Genomic DNA, 19,144 nt, shown 5'->3' with positions numbered 1-19,144 from the left:
CATGTTTATTTAGTACATGTATTTACATGTATTGAAAACAAATTGACAGAGAGGTAATAGAGGGACAGGGGATGGAAAACTTTGTATTGTGTCATACTGATATTACAAGGATTGTCTAGTACATAGTGGTTCAAAAGCTGAGATAAAATTTATAATTTAAACACCTTTTTCATTTACATGCATTTATTAATTTATTCAGTAACATTTTTTGTCCATAACAGAGGTGTAGAGAATATTGCTGGCAGGAGTTAAGGGAATCGATCTGTTTCAGTTTCTCCTCGTCTTCTTGCACATTTGTCTTGTATCGCTTGAGGGACTCTGTTGCTGATCTAAAAAAAAGAATATTGTTTATTTTACAATATCAGCTGACAATTTTTCAACATAAAGCTTTATTATGTTCATTGAACCCACCTATAGATAATAGTTTTCCAAGTCTGGCTCAGATCTTTCATTTTTTCTACAACAGAGAATTACAATGCATTGTATAATCAGATGTTTCATTTTTGTCTCCCTCCCCCTACCTCAACCATCTCTGATTTAAAAGAATTATTATTTAAGTAGTCCTTTCATAAACATAAATTGCTCCATCTCAAGTTATAATCAAAGAACAGGAACCTGGGTACAAAATACTCTGTATTATGATATTTTGCAACAACATTACAATGGAAACCTTCATCTGAAATGAACACCTTTGGATCCATTAACATTCATGTATACAAACAGTCATAAAAAAGAAGGCTAGGTATCCTGACTTTTATCTTATCAAATGCTGTAACTGTCCTTTATATCACATTGACAGAGGTTGGTCCCTTCAATTGATAAGGTCAAGACTCACCAAACTCTGTGAGGACAGATGTGTCCTCATCTAGGTCCTCTTCCCAGCCTTCCTCACATTCTTCCTCATATATGGCAAATTGTGAGGGGCTCATTTCCATCACCTGTATAAAGAAGTCAAAATTTTACAGCTGCCAACCAACTGGTTCCAACTAGTAAATTATTGCCCAGCAAACCCTAAATATCAACATTGTCAATGTCTCCATCATATAGAAAATTGATACAATGTAAACTGACATCAAACAAATGAAATTACACAAAAGATTGTTTCACTAAAACTGCAGGACTGCTTTTTTGTTGGGCAAATTGATATACAAGTACATGTACTTTCAATTGGTGAAATCTGATATAACTGCAATTGTTTAATAATTATCAATTAGCTATTTATTAACTAAAACTTTGGCAATCAATTTTAATTTGATGTGCAAAGAAGAGTATGACAGATATCATGAAGGGGGCAAGGGGCTAATGGATTTATAATTCATATATATATTCTTAATAATACATGTAATAATAAGAATATTTAGATGTGTAGTAATTACATTATGGGAATTTCAACAATTGGCAAAATCTGTTCAGATTTTTACAAGAGAGTATTCACATAGAAATAAAACATAAAAAAAGAATTTAAGGAAACAAATTAAAAAAATTTATAGTGAAAGGTCCACTCACAATCTAACGTGAATGAACTCATATAATGTTTGTATAGCTTAAAGTTAATAAAGAACTGAAGTGAACTGAACTGAGTGTCATAGCCACAAATTAGACAAACTTGCTAGGATAAACAAATTAATCCTTGCATTTAAATTGCCTTTTTTGTGCCATCATAGACCCTTTAATTATATTGTTTATCTTCTCATGTCAATCAAAATTACCAGAAGTCTTCACACCCCTGAGACTTTACATTTAAATTACCGGTATTTGAATACACTTGTACATGTATAAGCACTTACATTTGTTTATCTCTTACACAAGAGAGATTTAAAACCCAGACTTTTACAAATCAATTTATAGCCTATTGAATCAGCTATTGCGTAATGAGCGACTAAGACCTGACCTTTAGCACCATGAACAATCTGTCATCTGTTAGAATCCCTTTAGTGCCCACCACAATGTCGCCTATCAAATCCTCCATCACCTACAACAAATAAATCCTCCCTGTAGATTTCTGAACAATTAAAATAAAACATTTCCTGATAAGAATTGTGTAAAGTTGTCCTTGAAACAACAGAAATACATGTAGATACTAAAACTTCAAAGAATGGAATAGCGTAAATTCTCTGGAGATTGATTAATCTTAAGTGGTAGATTTCCTTATTTCTTTTATTAAGGTATCCGATCCATATTAGGACCAAATTTTTCCAACCTTGAATATTCATCATGTATTTAATACTTTGATATTTATTTAAAGCATTTACGAGTAGAAAAAGATTTACCGAGAGAAATTTTCAAAAATATTATTAACTAAGCATGAATTAATTAATGAAGATTGCATTAAGGTCTATGGAGACAAGCACATTTTTTAAATAAAAAAGTAATTACTAGGAGTACCGTATTAAAAAATGCTTTGGTGGAGAGATGTATTTTATCAATAGGAATACAAAAACTATTGAAAATAAATTTTATACCATGTAGATTGTTTTAGAATTAATTTTTATAGAATAAAAGCAAAGGGGGACAACTCTTCCAAAAAAGGAAAAGGTCATTAATTAGGACACATTCCACACTTACGTATTGATACTTAATAGGAACATTATGTTCAAGTACCGGTATACTGAGTGTTAAGCCCATACATATCTGTTATGCACCCAGATTCATTGAATCTGAGGCTATTATGGATCGGATACCTTAAAGTAAACACTCGGACAATCATGACTGCCTCTGAGTCAACTTCTGGTTCATACATACCTTTTGTTTAAAGAACAATGATTTTTTCCTGGCAAACTCTTTGTTTTCTGCTTCCTCTTCCGCAATGTCCAGAATCAGGTCAAGGGGTATATCTACCTATGAATTTAAGAAGCACAGGTAACAATGAATGTACCAAAATGGATAACATATAATCTAATATCTTATAGTATATATGCAAATGCTTTTCTTTTATTGTAAGTATACAGATGAACTTCATATAAACCTATGGATCATTGTGTTCTTACAGTGTCATAGTGATTGGCAGGGTAGGCCTCAGAAAAGCCATACATGTGCAGGAGATGCCAGTTTGCCAATTCTTCATAGGTGTTAAACACCTCCTCTCCCTAAAATATCAAGAAGAGTTCATTTCACTATAAAATCAATAAATTGTGAACATAATATAACCTGAGATGCCACATGCTGTCTAGTACATGTAGTAGAAAACCAAGTGGTAATGTACACTCTGATAATATGTACACTATAGACCTTTTTGATGTCCTTAGTGGCAATCATTTCTAGACAGTCTGGTTTAAATGACAGATGAGCATTGTTGTTAGCTATGTGATTCAACATGTCAGCCATTGGAACCATGTAAATGGTGGACTTTTCTTCTTCCTCATCTTCTTCACCAAAGTCATCGCTGTCATCATCTTTGGGTGGCTCGGTGAAGCTGTATGCCATCACATAGGACACCATTCTCTTGTACAGCTCCAAGTCATCACAGCTTTCACTGCAAGTTCATGTAAATACTATTCACTTCATATAATCTCGTATAAGTAATGAAATGATTTTTATTTCAATATTGTTCCATGTATACTTTCTATAATCACATTTCTGCTTTTCAAAATAAATCACTTTCTTCTTATGATGGCTAGAATCTACCAGAACACCCTGTTTAAGATCAGAGTATACCGGGTACACATTCAGGATGAAAAGGAATATTATTAAGAAATAAGTCTGTGAAACTTTACCTGATAGTGTCTTTGTGTTTTTTCAAGTAAGGGGAGACAACTGATTGGAACTCTGTCAGGATCTTCTTGTTGTCACGATTCACTGCCTCTACAACTCCTGTTCCGGTCAGCAGCTTCTCTCGCTCTTCTCTGGATAAATAAAATGTCTCATGATCATTAATACCGGCAAATCTAAACGGCATATTCTAATGAGACTTCAATCACTAATTGTTCTTTTATGGGCATTTTTAATTCCAGTTTTTTAAGCAACAAATAATGATAAACAGAAATCCTGAAACCAGACTAAAAGTTTTGAGATTTTTAGGTCACCCGAGTCACTCAGGTGACCTATTGCAATTAGTCTTCGTCCGTCGTCGTGCGTTAACAATTTTACATTTTTAACTTCTTCTTGAAAACTACCAGGCCATTCGTTACCATTTTTGGTGTGAAGCATCTCTATGGTAAGAAGAATCTAAATTGTGAAATTTATGGCTCTACCACCCCTGGGGTGCCACGGGCTGGGCCAAATATGCAAAAAAAGCCAAATTTTCAATAATCTTCTTCTCTACTTCCACACAAGTGAGGAAAAAACTGAATGCATGGTTATGATGTCCATGAGGCCCTCTACCAAAATTGTGAAATTTATGGCCCCTGGGTCAGGGGTTCTGGCTCTAGGGTGGGGCCAATATGGCCATATAGTAAAAATGTATTAAATCTTAGAAGATCTTCTTCTCTACTCCCATATATATTTGTTAAAAACTAAATGCATGGTTATGATGTCCATGAAGCCCTCTACCTTAATTGTGAAATTCATGACCCCTGGGTCAGGGGTTCAGGCTCTAGGGTGGGGCCAATATGGCCAAATAGTAAAAATGTATTAAATCTTAGAAAATCTTCTTCTCTACTATCATATATATTAATTTGTTAAAAACTAAATGCATGATAATGATGTCCATGAAGCCCTCAACCTAAATTGTGAAATTCATGACCCCTCGGTCAGGGGTTCAGGCTTTAGGGTGGGGCCAATATGGCCATGTAGTAAAAATGTATTAAATCTTAGAAAATCTTCTTCTCTACTCTCATATATATTTGTTAAATACTAAATGCATGATTATGATGTCCATGAAGCCCTCTACTAAAATTGTGAAATTCATGACCCCTGGGTCAGGGGTTCAGGCTCTAGGGTGGGGCCAATATGGCCAAATAGTAAAAATGTATTAAATCTTAGAAAATCTTCTTCTTTACTCCCATATATATTTGTTAAAAACTAAATGCATGGTTATGATGTCCATGAAGCCCTCTACTTTAATTGTGAAATTCATGACCCCTCGGTCAGGGGTTCAGGCTCTAGGGTGGGGCCGATATGGCCAAATAGTCAAAATGTATTAAATCTAATTAGAAAATCTTCTTCTCTACTCCCATATATATTTGTTAAAAACTAAATGCATTATTATGATGTCCATGAGGCTCTCTACTAAAATTGTGAAATTCATGACCCCTGGGTCAGGGGTTCAGGCTCTAGGGTGGGGCCAATATGGCCATAAAGTAAAAATGATTTAAATCTTAAAAAATCTTCTTCTCTACTCCCACACATGTGGGCAAAAAACTGAATACATGGTTATGATATCCACAATCTCCTTTACCTAAATTGTGAAATTCATGGCCCCTGGGTCAGGGGTTCAGGACATGAGGGGGGGGGGCAATATGGCAATAAAGTGTTAATGCATATAATGTTTAAAAATCTTCTTCTCTATTCTCACACATCTGTATAAAAAAACCGACTAATAATTATGTTTACCAGGAAGTCCTCTACTGAAATTTTAATTTTCACGTCCCCTGGGGTATGGGTTTTGACTCTAGGGCAGGGCCAAAATGGATGTATAGATGCTAATGCATATAACGTTAAAAAATTATCTTCTTTACTCCCACACACCTGAAAGGAAAACTAAATTCATTATTTTGTAGACCAGATCTTTTAGTTTTTCACCAAAATTATAGGTTTCACAGTTCTTTTTGAATTAAATGTGGTTGTCATTACAAATTTATAATTTTTCTACTCCAGTATGAAACCTAATTAATTAGATGCATATATGAGACTCCATGACAAGTTTGTGTATTGGATATATGCTACTCAGGTGACCGTTAAGGCCAATTGGCCTCTTGTTCCAAATTGAACTGACTTCAGCAAATTTATGATGTTTATTAAAATGCATGCATATATATTCTAAGCACTAACTATTCTATTTCCATTTATCAATATTCATAAACATAACAGTTACTATTGATCAGATATATCAATTCAACCTGATTTCTAAAATGATTACCAATATCCTTATACCGGTATTAATATTCAATTGATCACCGGTAGTAAAATTGTTGAAAATCATATGTATATCTGATCTGCTTTTAAGTAAATCAATTAATAGAAAATTACTTACTCAGTCCAAAACATTGGCAGATCAACTGTTTCAGGGAGCACGTCGAAGTATGGTTTCCAGGGAGAATCCTTTGCATTGTATTCATGCATCATACAGATTAGCAACTCTGACCATCCGCTCTCACTGTTCACAGGGTCTAAATAAAATGTATTGTAGGAAAGGATGAATGAGGATATAGATACAATGAAAATATACAGCTGGACTGGGAATCGAATCTGGTACCCCTGCAACTCTAGTCAGGAGCTTAAACACTGGCCTACTCTGGTCGATATCCATGGTCCACATAAAGTTTTCAACAGTAGTTACAGTATATACTAGTATTTAAAATTGACATGTTGTAAAAATTTGTAAAACACTTGTCAACAAATCATTTTAAACTTTCTGTTTTGTTCAAAATTTTGCTTCATTTATGAAGAATATCAGATTTTTTTCAATGAAAAAGAAAGCCATTGTTATAATGATTGTACCCTTCTCAAACAATGCTGAAATGCTGGAGGACTTCGGGTGTAAAAGAATTTTTCTTGAAATTCGAAAAAGACTTTCTCCCTCTTGAACATCTGCAATAGCGACCATGCCATTTTGAGCACAAGAACCATCTGGTCCAATAGTTACCTGAAGTTTAAAAAAATAAATATATGTCAACTTTTTAAACATTAAAGTAGACAATTTAAGAAAAATCAGCATGTGTAACGGTTTAAAATATTTTATCTTCATTTATTTAATATCGTTCTTCATTAATTAATTGTTCACAAATTTTCTACACTTAGACTATAGATTGTATGGGAACAAACCTAACTTATCAATTTCAACCCTGTCAAATGTGAGGTGATCGATCAATATCACCAACAAGAGATCACATGTATCTATAACATCCATGGAAGGACACTAGCTCATGTGACCCATGCCATTTACCTTGGCCTAAGCTTCAGCACCAACATGACATGGAACAAACACATCAACATCATAACCAAGAAGGTAACCTCCACCTGTGCCTTTCTGCGATGTAACACCAGCAGCTGCAGCAAGAAGGTAAAAGCCCAGTGCTATCCTTCTCTAGTCAGAACTAACGTTGAATACGCTGCCACTGTATGGGACCCTCATACGACACATTTACTAATTGGAACAAGTCCATCAGAGCGGCACGTTTTGTCGAAAGGGGCTATTCAACATACAGCAGCGTATCAAGATGCTAAAAGACCTAAATTAACCATCATTACAACAATGACGCCAAAACATGAAATTGATTGTGATGTACAGGATAGTATACAACCTGATCGCAATTCCATCACAAGTCTACCTGACCCCAGTTATTACCACCAAATCCTGAAGACACTTCATGAGATTCATCATGCCACACTCCATTTAGCCATCTGCCTATGGAATACCCTGCCAGCCACACTAGTGGTCTTGCCAATGCTAGAGGCATATTACTCTGCCAACTAGATCCCTGCCTTTAGTGGAACATTGTTTCCAACTCTATTTTAACCTGTTACTACAACTCTTTTAAGTGTACAGTCCTTTGCCGCTGTAAGTATTTACAGTCAGAGTTCGATAATACTTGGTCAACGGAGGGATGAACAATACTGGAAGAAGATAAATCTTATCCATATCTTAATTGCTCCTCTTATTTCACCCCCTGCTGATCCCATACTGATCATTAACAGTGTATTGACTCCTGATCGTAAGGATCTTATGTGCTCCTGATCATCAGGAGCGGATCTTTAGTATATAGAGTGTGACAGAATTTTAGTACCCTCAGTTAGTTACTCACTCTCACAGTTACTTACTATCGACCACTTATGTTAACACTTGGATTATCAACTTCGCCTATGTTTGGGTTTACCAGTTTTTACATGTTTACATGTATATGAGATTTTATTTACTTGGATTTTATACTGTGAATTATTTTTCCTGAATGTTTGTAAAAAAAGTTACACTAAAAATTCGATTTCGGGGTCTATTTTCAAAATGAGAAGAACAATGGTTAATTCAATTCATTCATGCAAACTGAAATCATGAAAGAAGTTGCAAGACAGCTCGGTGTGGCGCTACACATGGTATTATAGGTGATTTAATTAATTACACACCTTTCCACTAAAGAAGTTGTCATCATTTGAAGAAAACCATTTGAGAAACGCATTTGCCCTGTTTGTACAAAGAGTTTTGAGGTCTGCATTGACATTGTTTTGATCATTATTTTCCTCACGTGGCCTCTTTGCTGGAGTTGCCATTTTTAAATCTCCTTTACCTAAAGAGCAACCATTAAAATGTCTAACATTTTAAAAGCTGTACCATTGACCTCAGACGTTTAGACTACATATGAATGGTAAACATAAAACATCGACATAAGCTTTATCTACCGATATCAGAATTCTCGACAGTTTAGGTAATTATTTAACAATTTCTGGATCCGTTTTTATCAGGATTTATTTATTTAACTTTACCGTACTCTATCCGTAAGTGCGGTACTGCATAGTTTACATAGCCAACCGATACTTCCCGAGGTGGAAAACAAGAAACGAACAGAGGAGGGAGCAGACGACTGAATAACTGATGTGTTGATTTGTACCTTGTCTACATTATGTTTATTATCAACAACAGACGGACAAGCGTGGTCTCAAATGCCACAGAATCCGCTGGTTTTAGTGAAAACGCTCGCTCAGGACCGTATTTGGAAGGAAATCTTAAACTGATTGGAACTCTGTAAGCGTAACTAAAGATGTAATTTATTTGCATCGTAATATAATTGACTATTGTTTATATAGGTTGTTATGTTTCAATTTTCGTATTTAAATCTACAGATATCGAGTCTCGTGTCTTTACATAATGTTGCGATTAATATTGAAATCATGAACTTTTTTGTTACAGAGAATGTAATACAGATGTGATGTGCTGCAGATTTAGTCCTGATGGACAACACTTAGCAGTTGGTTTAATAGACGGATCTATCAAGGTAACGCATCAATTTTTTTTTTTATAAAAAGTAATTTGATATTACTTCAATATTTTTTAAAACTTTTAAAGTTACTCTTGGTTTGCTAGATCTATAGAAAATGTCTGAGTGTTTGCATTACAACCCTATTTATTTGAATTGAATAAAAGTTTCAGTTCAGTTTGGTTCAAATACATAAGTCTATCAAAACCTTGAGCTCTCATTGGCCTAAAATAGATTAATTAACACGTTATACTCGATAGATCAACTCATTGTACTTGATCAGTCCCAAGATATCCTCACATGATATGTAGCTTTATTATTCAAGATCTATGAAAACCTTAGGGTTAAATAATTAGCTTGTCAGGTTGAAGAAATATGGTAAAAAATAAATATGTTTTTTTTTATAAGTGTAGATTGAATTGCAAATGACATAAAAGTTTTGAAAAGTTTTAAAGATATCCTAGTGAAAAATGTCAGATTTTCTCACCGTTAATCTTGATGAGAAATTGTTTTTGTGTCTGTCAGTTTCTGTAAGAAGAAAGAGGTGACATGTCAATGAAATGAATTGCATTTCCCCCTTATATTTTTTTAATACCGCGGTATTAGCCTTTCTTTGAAAAACTTATGTGCAGTTTGGCTAAAAATTGTCAAAAATTGGCCGAAATGGTAACCTTACTGGACAGACTTGTAATAATTTATCTACTGCTGCATTTAAAAGTGAATACAAATGTATAACTATTTGAAATGTTTGGACCCTGTAATGTGAAGCAAATTTGTACAAGAGATAGTGGCATTATTTGAACTAGAAAAGGTTGACAGAACTTAGTCCATACACAACCAGTAATGCATATCAAATTACTGGCATATCATCTGGAAAATGTTTCATGCTACCTTAAATTTTCAATTCATTATTACAGGCTAGGTATTGTTTTATCATAAATGTACGATTAATCATTTAAAGCTTCTGAGTACTCTTTAAGCTGGCTAAAATCATGATGTATTCTTGATATTAAAGTAACCTAATATATAAACATGTACAAGTATGATAAAATGTTAACCAGTGATGGATAAGCTCCTATGAATTTTCTGACTGCATGTATATTGACATCTTCGCTAGCGAAGATGGTGTATTGATTGTCGTGTTCAGGGGAAGCCAATATTGTAACATCTGAGTTGGTACTTTACAGAGTAAATGGTTTGGAATTATGAAATGTAACCATTAAAGGGAAAAACAGCTATGAATATTTCATGAAGTTAGACTCTGCATTATTATATCAATTGGTACCTTAGATATACATTAAAAAAGATAGCTGAAAAAACTTGCATGGCATAAAACAAAGTTATTTTAAAAGCATCTACTTTATTTATAACTGTGAATTCATTCATTTAGTCACATGACTGGTCTTCAAATGAAAAGAATACATTACGCACTTACTGTTTAATCGATAAAATACTGGTAGGCATTTCCAAATTTTCGAAATAAGAAATTATTGAAACTAAAGTGTACCCATGCATATATTAACTGTTTATGCTTCACAAAACAGTGAGATTTTTTCTTTCATTTAAGAAATTTAGAATTGGAGATCTATTTTTGAAGATTTAAGAATGTTAATTTTTGTACTGGTCAGGTACTTGAGAATAAAAATTGAGTGGGTTATTATATTTTTAACAAATGAGATGCAAAGTTAATACATACGAGTATATTATGATTTAATATACAATCTTGCGAGCATAAATCTTTAAACAGATGAATGATAATTATGATTGTAAATAACACTATAACTATATACATTCATACATTTACACGGTAATACATGTACTTAAAATGAAAGAATAATTTTTGTTATTATGATACTCAGTACAGACTATTAAGTTATTGATTGGGTTTGAGGATAACATATGATTTAAATTGTTGAATTTACATATTAAATACATGTAGTAATAAGTATAAATATTTTCAATAATTCATCACATATTTAAACTTGCATCTCATGTGTTAAAGATTATTAATAACTTCAAGCTTATATAATTAAGACACTCAATAATTTTATTCTCTGCAAGTACCATTTTATAAATTGTGTTATAGTTATATTTAAGTACAGGGACTTATCATTCATAGAAAATATTTTCACACCAGGCGCCTGTGCAGCAGATCATGCGACATATATACTTGTCAACATTGAGTTAAGTTTGTTTGACAGGATGAATTAACATTTGTTTTGTTGGACATTTTGTTGATGAGAATTATATAGAGGGTATACTCTGTATAACTCTTGATTGAATACTGGTATTCTAATCTGGTCAAGTGTAGCCAAGCTGCAAGTTGATCGTAAAGGATTAATGGAATATATATACATACATGTGTTTCCTAAGTCTTTATGTTGCTTTATATGTCCCTGAATTCAGACACAATATTGGATATCCAATTTTTTAAAGCTGGATGGGTTCCCATGTCGAGATCTTTAAATTGCCCATCATGTTAGGGCAGACACTTATTTTGGATATACTGCTGACTTTAGTTCAAAGCTTAACTTAATTAATACGAGTTTTCTTTGTCTCACTGGGTTCATTGTGATAGAACACGGTGTATTTTAAATAGCATATAAACCATAGCATAGCCTTGACAATGCTAGATGAGCTATTGAATTTCCAAACTTAGTGACTTATCAGAGAGTTATTTTAATTTTATATTTTCAATTTTTGAATGTTTTCCTGAAGAGAATCATTTATTTGTTTTTAAGGAAAACATTTATGTATGATTTAATTTATTGACATGTGCTTTATCATCTTGCTGAAGGCATTAGAGATTTTAAAAAAGTTACCTCCTTCAAGGGCTTTGATAAGTGTTAAGGGTGCCATTTGTTTAAACCTATGTTCGTGTTGACTGTTGAGGTAATAACTTATTGCAAAACCCGTGGCTTTACCTTTATAGTGATCTTCAAATACTCCACTTGAATATTGGATTTTCTGATAAAGACAGTTTTTGAAAGCTCATTATGTCACACACTAAAATATAAGTTTAAAACTGTTATTTTTTTGTAAAGAATATTTTTTTATTCCACATATATTTCAGCCTCATCTTATCGATAACTTTGACAAAAGTCCTTTCTATTAATTTGTTTTCTTCATAAATTAAATATCTGTACTCAGGTTATTCAAAATTTTTCCTTTCCTTTTCATTTTCCTTTTGGGATAAGTGCGGGCATATATAGCATGTCACACTGTTATCTTGTACATTTATATTATATATATACTTGTCAACATGAGCTAGCAGGATTTTTATAGGATTAACCAGATTAATTTATGTTAATTGATATAACAATAAGTGACTTAATTTTAGTGCTGCTCTGCTCTTAATGCCTGGACATTCTAGAGGTGTTGGCATTTACACTTCAGTGTAAATGACTTATTCGCTGTACTTACTTTACATAAAGTCTTGGTAGGGATAAGGTAAAAATGGCCTATTGATCTATCACAAAACTAGAATGAAGTATTAAAAAAAAAAAAATTCTAAAATTTTTTTTTTTAAATTTTCAATCAAGTTTGTAGGAATATATATCAGATTATATGATTATTTTTTGTTGTCATGTAGATGACAATTTTTATTAATTATTTACAGTTTGTGTTGGAGCAGCATCTTTTCATTTAGACTCTTTTGTTATAATAAACCACTGTCATGTACCATCTGCACCTACATCTGTGATTTTTTGTTCCCTGCAGCCATCCTCACAACGTCAGGGGTCCTGAGTCCACTCATGGCTGTGGGATCCTAGTTATATCATGAAATTCAATATATTTTAACCAGTCCAGAGCAAAATATAAAACCAGTCTGATAAAAGTCACGACATGTTAATTGATGTGCATGTCTATTTCAAAGAAAAGTATTAATTTATACTAGCTAATAATCGAGCCATTGTACTAATGTCACTATGCATGTTTTTTTTTCTTTTCAAAATTGATTTAACAGGTTCAATCTACAGCTGACCTTTAAAGATTTCTTTACATATTCTATCTGAACTGAACCTTAAAGCGTTTTAGAAAAAAATGATTTTGGCAATTAAGGTATGAGAGATTTCTTTGATAGGACTTGCAACGCAATAACCCACTTAAAATTTGCAGTAGGTGGACATTTAACATTTTATGCAATAGCAAATGCTCTAATGTACATTCTCACACAGATCAAATTGCTATATTAGTGTGACCTGAATTAAAACTTAATAGGCACAAAATGAGATATCTGTAAATCAATTTATCAACATAAAAGGCTGTCATTTGACTGTCATCAGTAATATTAAATGTCATCAATTTTTTATTTGATAAGTTATTGAAGACATTAAAACATGTTTGCAATTGTGTAGATATGCAGAATAAAAGAAAAAAACCTTTTCTCAACAATTTGGAGAAAATATCATTAAAGCTTGAATTTCAATACATGTATGAAAATGACTGGCATTATCTTGTTTACATTTTAAATAAGAGTTTGGTTCACATTTGCGGAATTTGTGCACACTCAAGGTCTTTTTCCAATAAAAATATATTGAGATCATTTTGTTGATGGTCTTCTTTTAGTAAACATGTTTATCATCACCACAAAAATGCACATTGATGAAGGTCTTTTTTGTAAACATGTTTATTATCAGTACAAAAATCTGCCACATAGAATTATATTGATTCCGTTTGGAGGACGGCGTTGTCTCACGTCTGTTGATGTTTGTCTTGTAGATCTACAGTCCCTCCACCTACCAGTGCCTTTACAGTCTACAAGACACAGATACTCAGAAAAAACATCTGCCCGTCACTCAAATCCGCTTCCGTCTCTATTCATCTGATGAAAAACCAGAGTATTCTCATATCATTATTGCCTCATGTAAGTGCTCTATCCAACAATTCTTTATCTATTATGCATGATGTAATTTAAATTCTGGTTGTAATACCCCTTTTTATTGGCTATATTAAACAAATTCATCTATATTGTATTTTAACAAAACTTTCCCACATTACGATACAACTCGCATGCGAAACCTATATATCCGCTTGACGTTATATATTATACATTTTAATGTTGTACAAATTAACATTATCATTTTTTATCTAAAGGACTTTATTTATAAATTTTAGTTGTAGGAAATAAGATTACAAGGAATAGATTTAATTTTTACCTATTATAGAATATAATGTAACTTAATTAGATTGGAACAGTTTACACTTTTTATAAACGGCTTTGCGATTTATAAAACATACACTGCCCCAAATTATTTGATACCATATAACATAGGTAGAAATTAAATTTCATCATTCCTTATACATGTATAAATAATACAAGACACAACTTAGTTTATAAGTATATCTACTGCAATTTATGCTATATACTGTGGTGTTGGTGTAAATATGTACAAGATAATGTTTGTTTTTTCTTATATAATGTCACATAATTCTAGATAAATATTACATTTTAAATCAGATATGAGTATAAATCTGTGCTAAATTATAATTGTAACTTTAAAAAAAATCAAACATCTCCCTGTCAAAATACCTCAAAAAGCCTAATTTCAAAATTCAATACATGTATTAAAAAGGTAAAAAAAAAAAAAAGATAAGTGGTTCATGAACCATTTAATATTTAGTCTAAAATTGGAAATTATCAATTTAAGAGTCAAGGGAAGCAACTTCTCTAACTGTAAAAACTAATTACTCTGAAAGTGTAAGAAACCTCACTTTATTAATATGATACATGTACACAACAATAAGTATTAATCCAGGGAATATCTTATTTGATATCATTAGTTTGCAAAGGATTGTCATTTGTTAAAAAAGCTGTTCCTTTTAATGATTATAATGAAATATTTTTTTTCCTTAAAAAAAATTGACTTGTTCAAATTAGTCAAGATTAAAAATGTAAATTACTATTTATTGTTAAATATGGATCATCATATTCTTATTAATCGATTGATTGATTACTTTATACAGAAATATTTCATTTACTTGCTATTATAAATCAACTTTACTCACAATAAAGAATTCATCTTTTGCAGAAATGATTAATAGATTTTGTTCCAAATTTCAGATGCCTCAGGTTTGGTCAAATTTTGGCATTACACATCAGGGAAGTGCCTTCATACAATCAATGAAGTTCGACAAACACTGAATATTGCCATTAATCCGGACGGCACCAGGTTTCTGACCACTGGGGACTCTCCTCAAATCCATGTGTACGATGAGGAGACGAAGAAGAGGATTAACACACTGGAGCCCAGGTACGTGAAGAATTGCAGCTCATGTATGTTTTACAATGGTGATAGAAATATTCAAATTGGATAATTTTCAGCATGGATAGGATACATGTATGTATTTAAAGGTAAAACTGTATCTAACTGAAGTTACTTAGTTCATAATTTAATATTTCTTATAGAATATGTCACACACATGTATCACATTAAATTAATTTCCAGCAGAATATTGTATATGTAGAACATACGTATTTACAGCCATCACATTTTACATTAATATCCAAAGGAGTTATTTTCAAGTGTATACTAAATATTTATTACCCCCTTATGGAAATGTCAATGAAAAGTTTACTCTCAGTAACTTGTGTTAGAACAACCCAACTTGACCAAAATAATACTATATTTGTAATTCAATGCAAAGAAAAAAGAATAAATCGATCACCAGTGTTGAGATGAAGTGACACACATGTAAACTGACATCTTATTTCTGTAATGTTAGAATTAAGCTTTATAAAACAGCATAAATTGGATGTGTGATGTATTTTCTCACAAAATTTAAGCACGATTTTCAATTATTTTGGTAGTGATTCTAGAGATAAAATGGATGGGCATCATTTCCGAGTTTTTGCTGCCCAGTATCATCCAAACTTTCCTCACATCTTTATCTCAGGAGGCTGGGACAACACAGTCCATGTGAGTAGATCGAGGGATGTCTCTGTTAGATTTGATACGCCCAATAATTGATCAGCTTTATAATAGTTATCCTATAAGGTATCATACCTGTGTTGTGAGAAACATAGTTCATGTGAACACTACATCTGTTCATTGCGTATCCAAAAAGTGTACACATGTAACAGCTAGGAGCTGAACAGGGTAAAAAAAATGGTTTGTGTATCGGTGTTTGTGAACATTGAACATGCCAATCAGTTCAACTTATGTGTGCATGTGGGTATATTTGATGAAGTTTGGAATATATTGCAAATAAAGAGACATTTTAGCTCCGAGAGGTTAAGAATTCAAATAATCATGCATGTAGTATCTTCATTATCAATAAATATTGTGTAATTCTGACTTTTTTATTCACAGTTTTGGGATGACCGTCAAAGACAATCAATCAGGTAAGCTTTCTGACAGCTTTCACAGTATGTAACAGTACGGGTAGTACTGGTATGCCCTTGTCCATAGTATAGGGTTAAGGATATTTCAGCTTACAAAATTTAAGTATAATCTTCTCTGTTACATCCAAAATTTACAAATATACTGAAGGTAGCAATATTCCTAAAACATGGAAATGATTTGGTCTATGTCACTTTTGGGGAATCTCAAAACTCGGTGTCATTTTACTCAAGGTTATTATATTTCTGTCACTGGTAGATTTTGGACAAGTTTCAGAGTAAAATTCATATCCTAATTTTGCATAATTTTCACAGCATACATGTGCCTTTATTTGATATTAATGCAATTTTTGTACTGGTACATTGGCTAAATCTTAAATTGCCTTGACCTCCATCTGGTTTTAGAGACTACATCTCAAAAGTAATCACATGTACTTTCTGGTAAGGAAATTAAGCTTTTTGAGTGATTAGAGGCATATACAAAAGTTGCATCCATAATGACAAGTATATTGCAGTTTTTCCCAATGGTTCCAAATGAAGTGACGTTTCTTTGATGACGACGATTTTGTTTTTGTTAACAGACTTATCAGTGGACCTCACATCTGTGGGGAGGGCTTGGACATTGACCCAGTTCACAACCACATCCTGACAGGTTCCTGGAGGAAATACGATGTTCTACAGGTATGCAGATCAATTTTTATCTCTCCAGTATTTACATGCCATTATGTTGGTACATTGTATTAATATTGTTTTCCTACATTTTGAAAATATTAAATGGAAAAGATTCAGAAATGGGTTTGTATTTAATCATAAAGAACTGCCCAGTAAGAAGCCCAGGGAAAAGTTTCTGTATTAGAAAAAACCCAAGACTAACAAATGAAGACAATATGATGCTGTAATGTTGTTTTTCACATTCCAAAAAGGCTTCTTTCTTTATGCTGTATACAATTGTATGTACTTTCTAGATTTGGGACTTTGCTAGTGCAGAGAAAATAAAAGATGTCCCCCCAGAACCCATGAATGACAGTTTGGTAAGAAACCATTATATGGATTTACCTGCATTAATATCATTATAAACAATTCCTTGCTGTTGAACTATTTATATATAATAAAGGCAGATAATAACAGTACTACTAAAACTATATGTCATGCAATAACAACAGATTGTTGATGTCATAGCCCATTGCTTTAAACTATATTTTTTATTGTTTATGCATTAATGTATTACAAAGCATTTTTTGATTTTCAGTTGTACTGCTGTCAGTGGCTGGGCAAGGAGAACATTATCTGTGGAGGATCGGACATGAATATGGCCAGGGTCATTGACAGGGGAACACTCAATGTAATTACACATAGCGCATCAACTCTTTTATTAAGAGCAGTTCTGACATTACATGCATTCATTACCTGAACTAGAATACCATGGTACATGTATTTATAACCTAAACTAGAATATCATGAACAGGGTACATGTATATGTAATACACGTGAAACACAGTGTTTTTAGGAAATGTTAAGTGATTAGTGGTTGTTATTCTATTTTCACCTAAAATATGTGAAATACTCAAAGTTTCTATAGAACAGGGAAATAATTCATCATGGTTTGATAATTTCAAGCATGTTGATCTTAAAAATGTATGCTATATTTGAGTTACTTCCCCCTTTCTCTCTTCCATGCAATGTGGGAGAAGTGTATATACATGTAAGCTTCCTCAAGTTTTTTTACACTTTTGTTTTTATAGACCACCGGTCACTTGTGTGAGCTCCCACAGGGAGTCTACTGCATCGACAATGATGGCAATGGTCACAATCCTCTGGTGGCCATAGGAAGTAGCAGCAGCATTTACCTGGTGAAGAGTGAAAAGAAATCCAGTTAGAGTTTGGGTCATAGACAAAGGAATGGTCATCCTTTCAAGCCTAGACTTACAAGAGATATTAAAGTATTTTTTAATCTTTCAGTGATATGGACCAGATTTTTAGAGTTTGTATTACATATATAACAATGAAAGTATTGTTAAGGTATCAATGTCAGAAGTATACATTATTTTGTACTTACATTATGGATTTATGATTAGAATTAAACTATTGATTAATAAAAATATTATTGGTATGTTTCATTTATCTACAACCCCTACCAATGACTTGTGGAGGGTATATACTAGTATTACCCAAAATAATGTTGTCGGGGGGGGGGGGGGGGGGGAGGGGGCATGTGAGTATAAGACTAGCACAATTAAGCATATTGCAGAAAAACAACCCCCTGAAAATTTTAGTTTAGTTTAGTTTATTAGCTCAAAACCACATGGTTTATAGGCATTGTATAAATACATAATTTTTTTTGGCAGTACACAGACACATCTGCCATTATGAGATATTACCACAAATGTACAATATAATAATTACATGACAAAGAATAGAAAAGAAAAATGTCCATATATGTATTTATAATACTTAAATCATCACATTAGGATGATAATATACATATTAATTAAACCAAATTATTTCTATACTCTGTGGCTTTCTTAAGAAAAATACATAATTTGTTTTTAAAATTGTCTCTTATTTCTCGAACTCAACAACTGAACAAGCTTGAAGCAAGAAGGCTTTGACCAGTAATAATTTTTTATATTAATACACCGTAAATGACTGTACTTTGGACATTCTAGAATGAAGTGATATTCACATTCAATCCTATTAAGAGTACAAAATCTACACATGCGACGCGAGCGTACAGTTT

The 19,144-nt window shown here is 32.7% G+C and overlaps 2 protein-coding genes across 2 annotated transcripts; one reads left to right on the top strand and one right to left on the bottom strand.

The window, feature by feature from the left end:
• Window positions 1-165: 165 nt before the first annotated feature.
• LOC105324835 (N-lysine methyltransferase setd6) lies at window positions 166-8,473 on the bottom strand. Its single transcript, XM_011424041.4, has 11 exons — window positions 8,218-8,473; window positions 6,598-6,742; window positions 6,131-6,266; window positions 3,714-3,842; window positions 3,229-3,472; window positions 2,988-3,086; window positions 2,743-2,838; window positions 1,892-1,972; window positions 836-938; window positions 412-457; window positions 166-329 (listed from the first exon to the last, which is right to left on the bottom strand). The coding sequence occupies exons 1-11, from the start codon at window positions 8,359-8,361 to the stop codon at window positions 170-172; spliced, it is 1,383 nt and encodes a 460-aa protein (XP_011422343.3). The 5' UTR covers window positions 8,362-8,473; the 3' UTR covers window positions 166-169.
• LOC105324834 (WD repeat-containing protein 38) lies at window positions 8,466-18,506 on the top strand. The gene is made up of 10 exons (XM_011424040.4): window positions 8,466-8,833; window positions 8,999-9,083; window positions 13,788-13,932; window positions 15,130-15,319; window positions 15,877-15,985; window positions 16,379-16,410; window positions 16,989-17,088; window positions 17,373-17,438; window positions 17,657-17,749; window positions 18,150-18,506. The coding sequence occupies exons 1-10, from the start codon at window positions 8,712-8,714 to the stop codon at window positions 18,282-18,284; spliced, it is 1,077 nt and encodes a 358-aa protein (XP_011422342.3). The 5' UTR covers window positions 8,466-8,711; the 3' UTR covers window positions 18,285-18,506.
• The last annotated feature ends 638 nt before the right edge of the window (window positions 18,507-19,144 follow it).

The sequence above is a fragment of the Magallana gigas genome, chromosome 3 (genome assembly GCF_963853765.1).
Source record: "Magallana gigas chromosome 3, xbMagGiga1.1, whole genome shotgun sequence".
NCBI classification, from domain to species: Eukaryota; Metazoa; Mollusca; class Bivalvia; order Ostreida; family Ostreidae; genus Magallana; species Magallana gigas.
The sequence above is the reverse complement of the archived record's forward strand: the minus strand, read 5'-3'. Positions and strand labels throughout refer to the sequence as shown.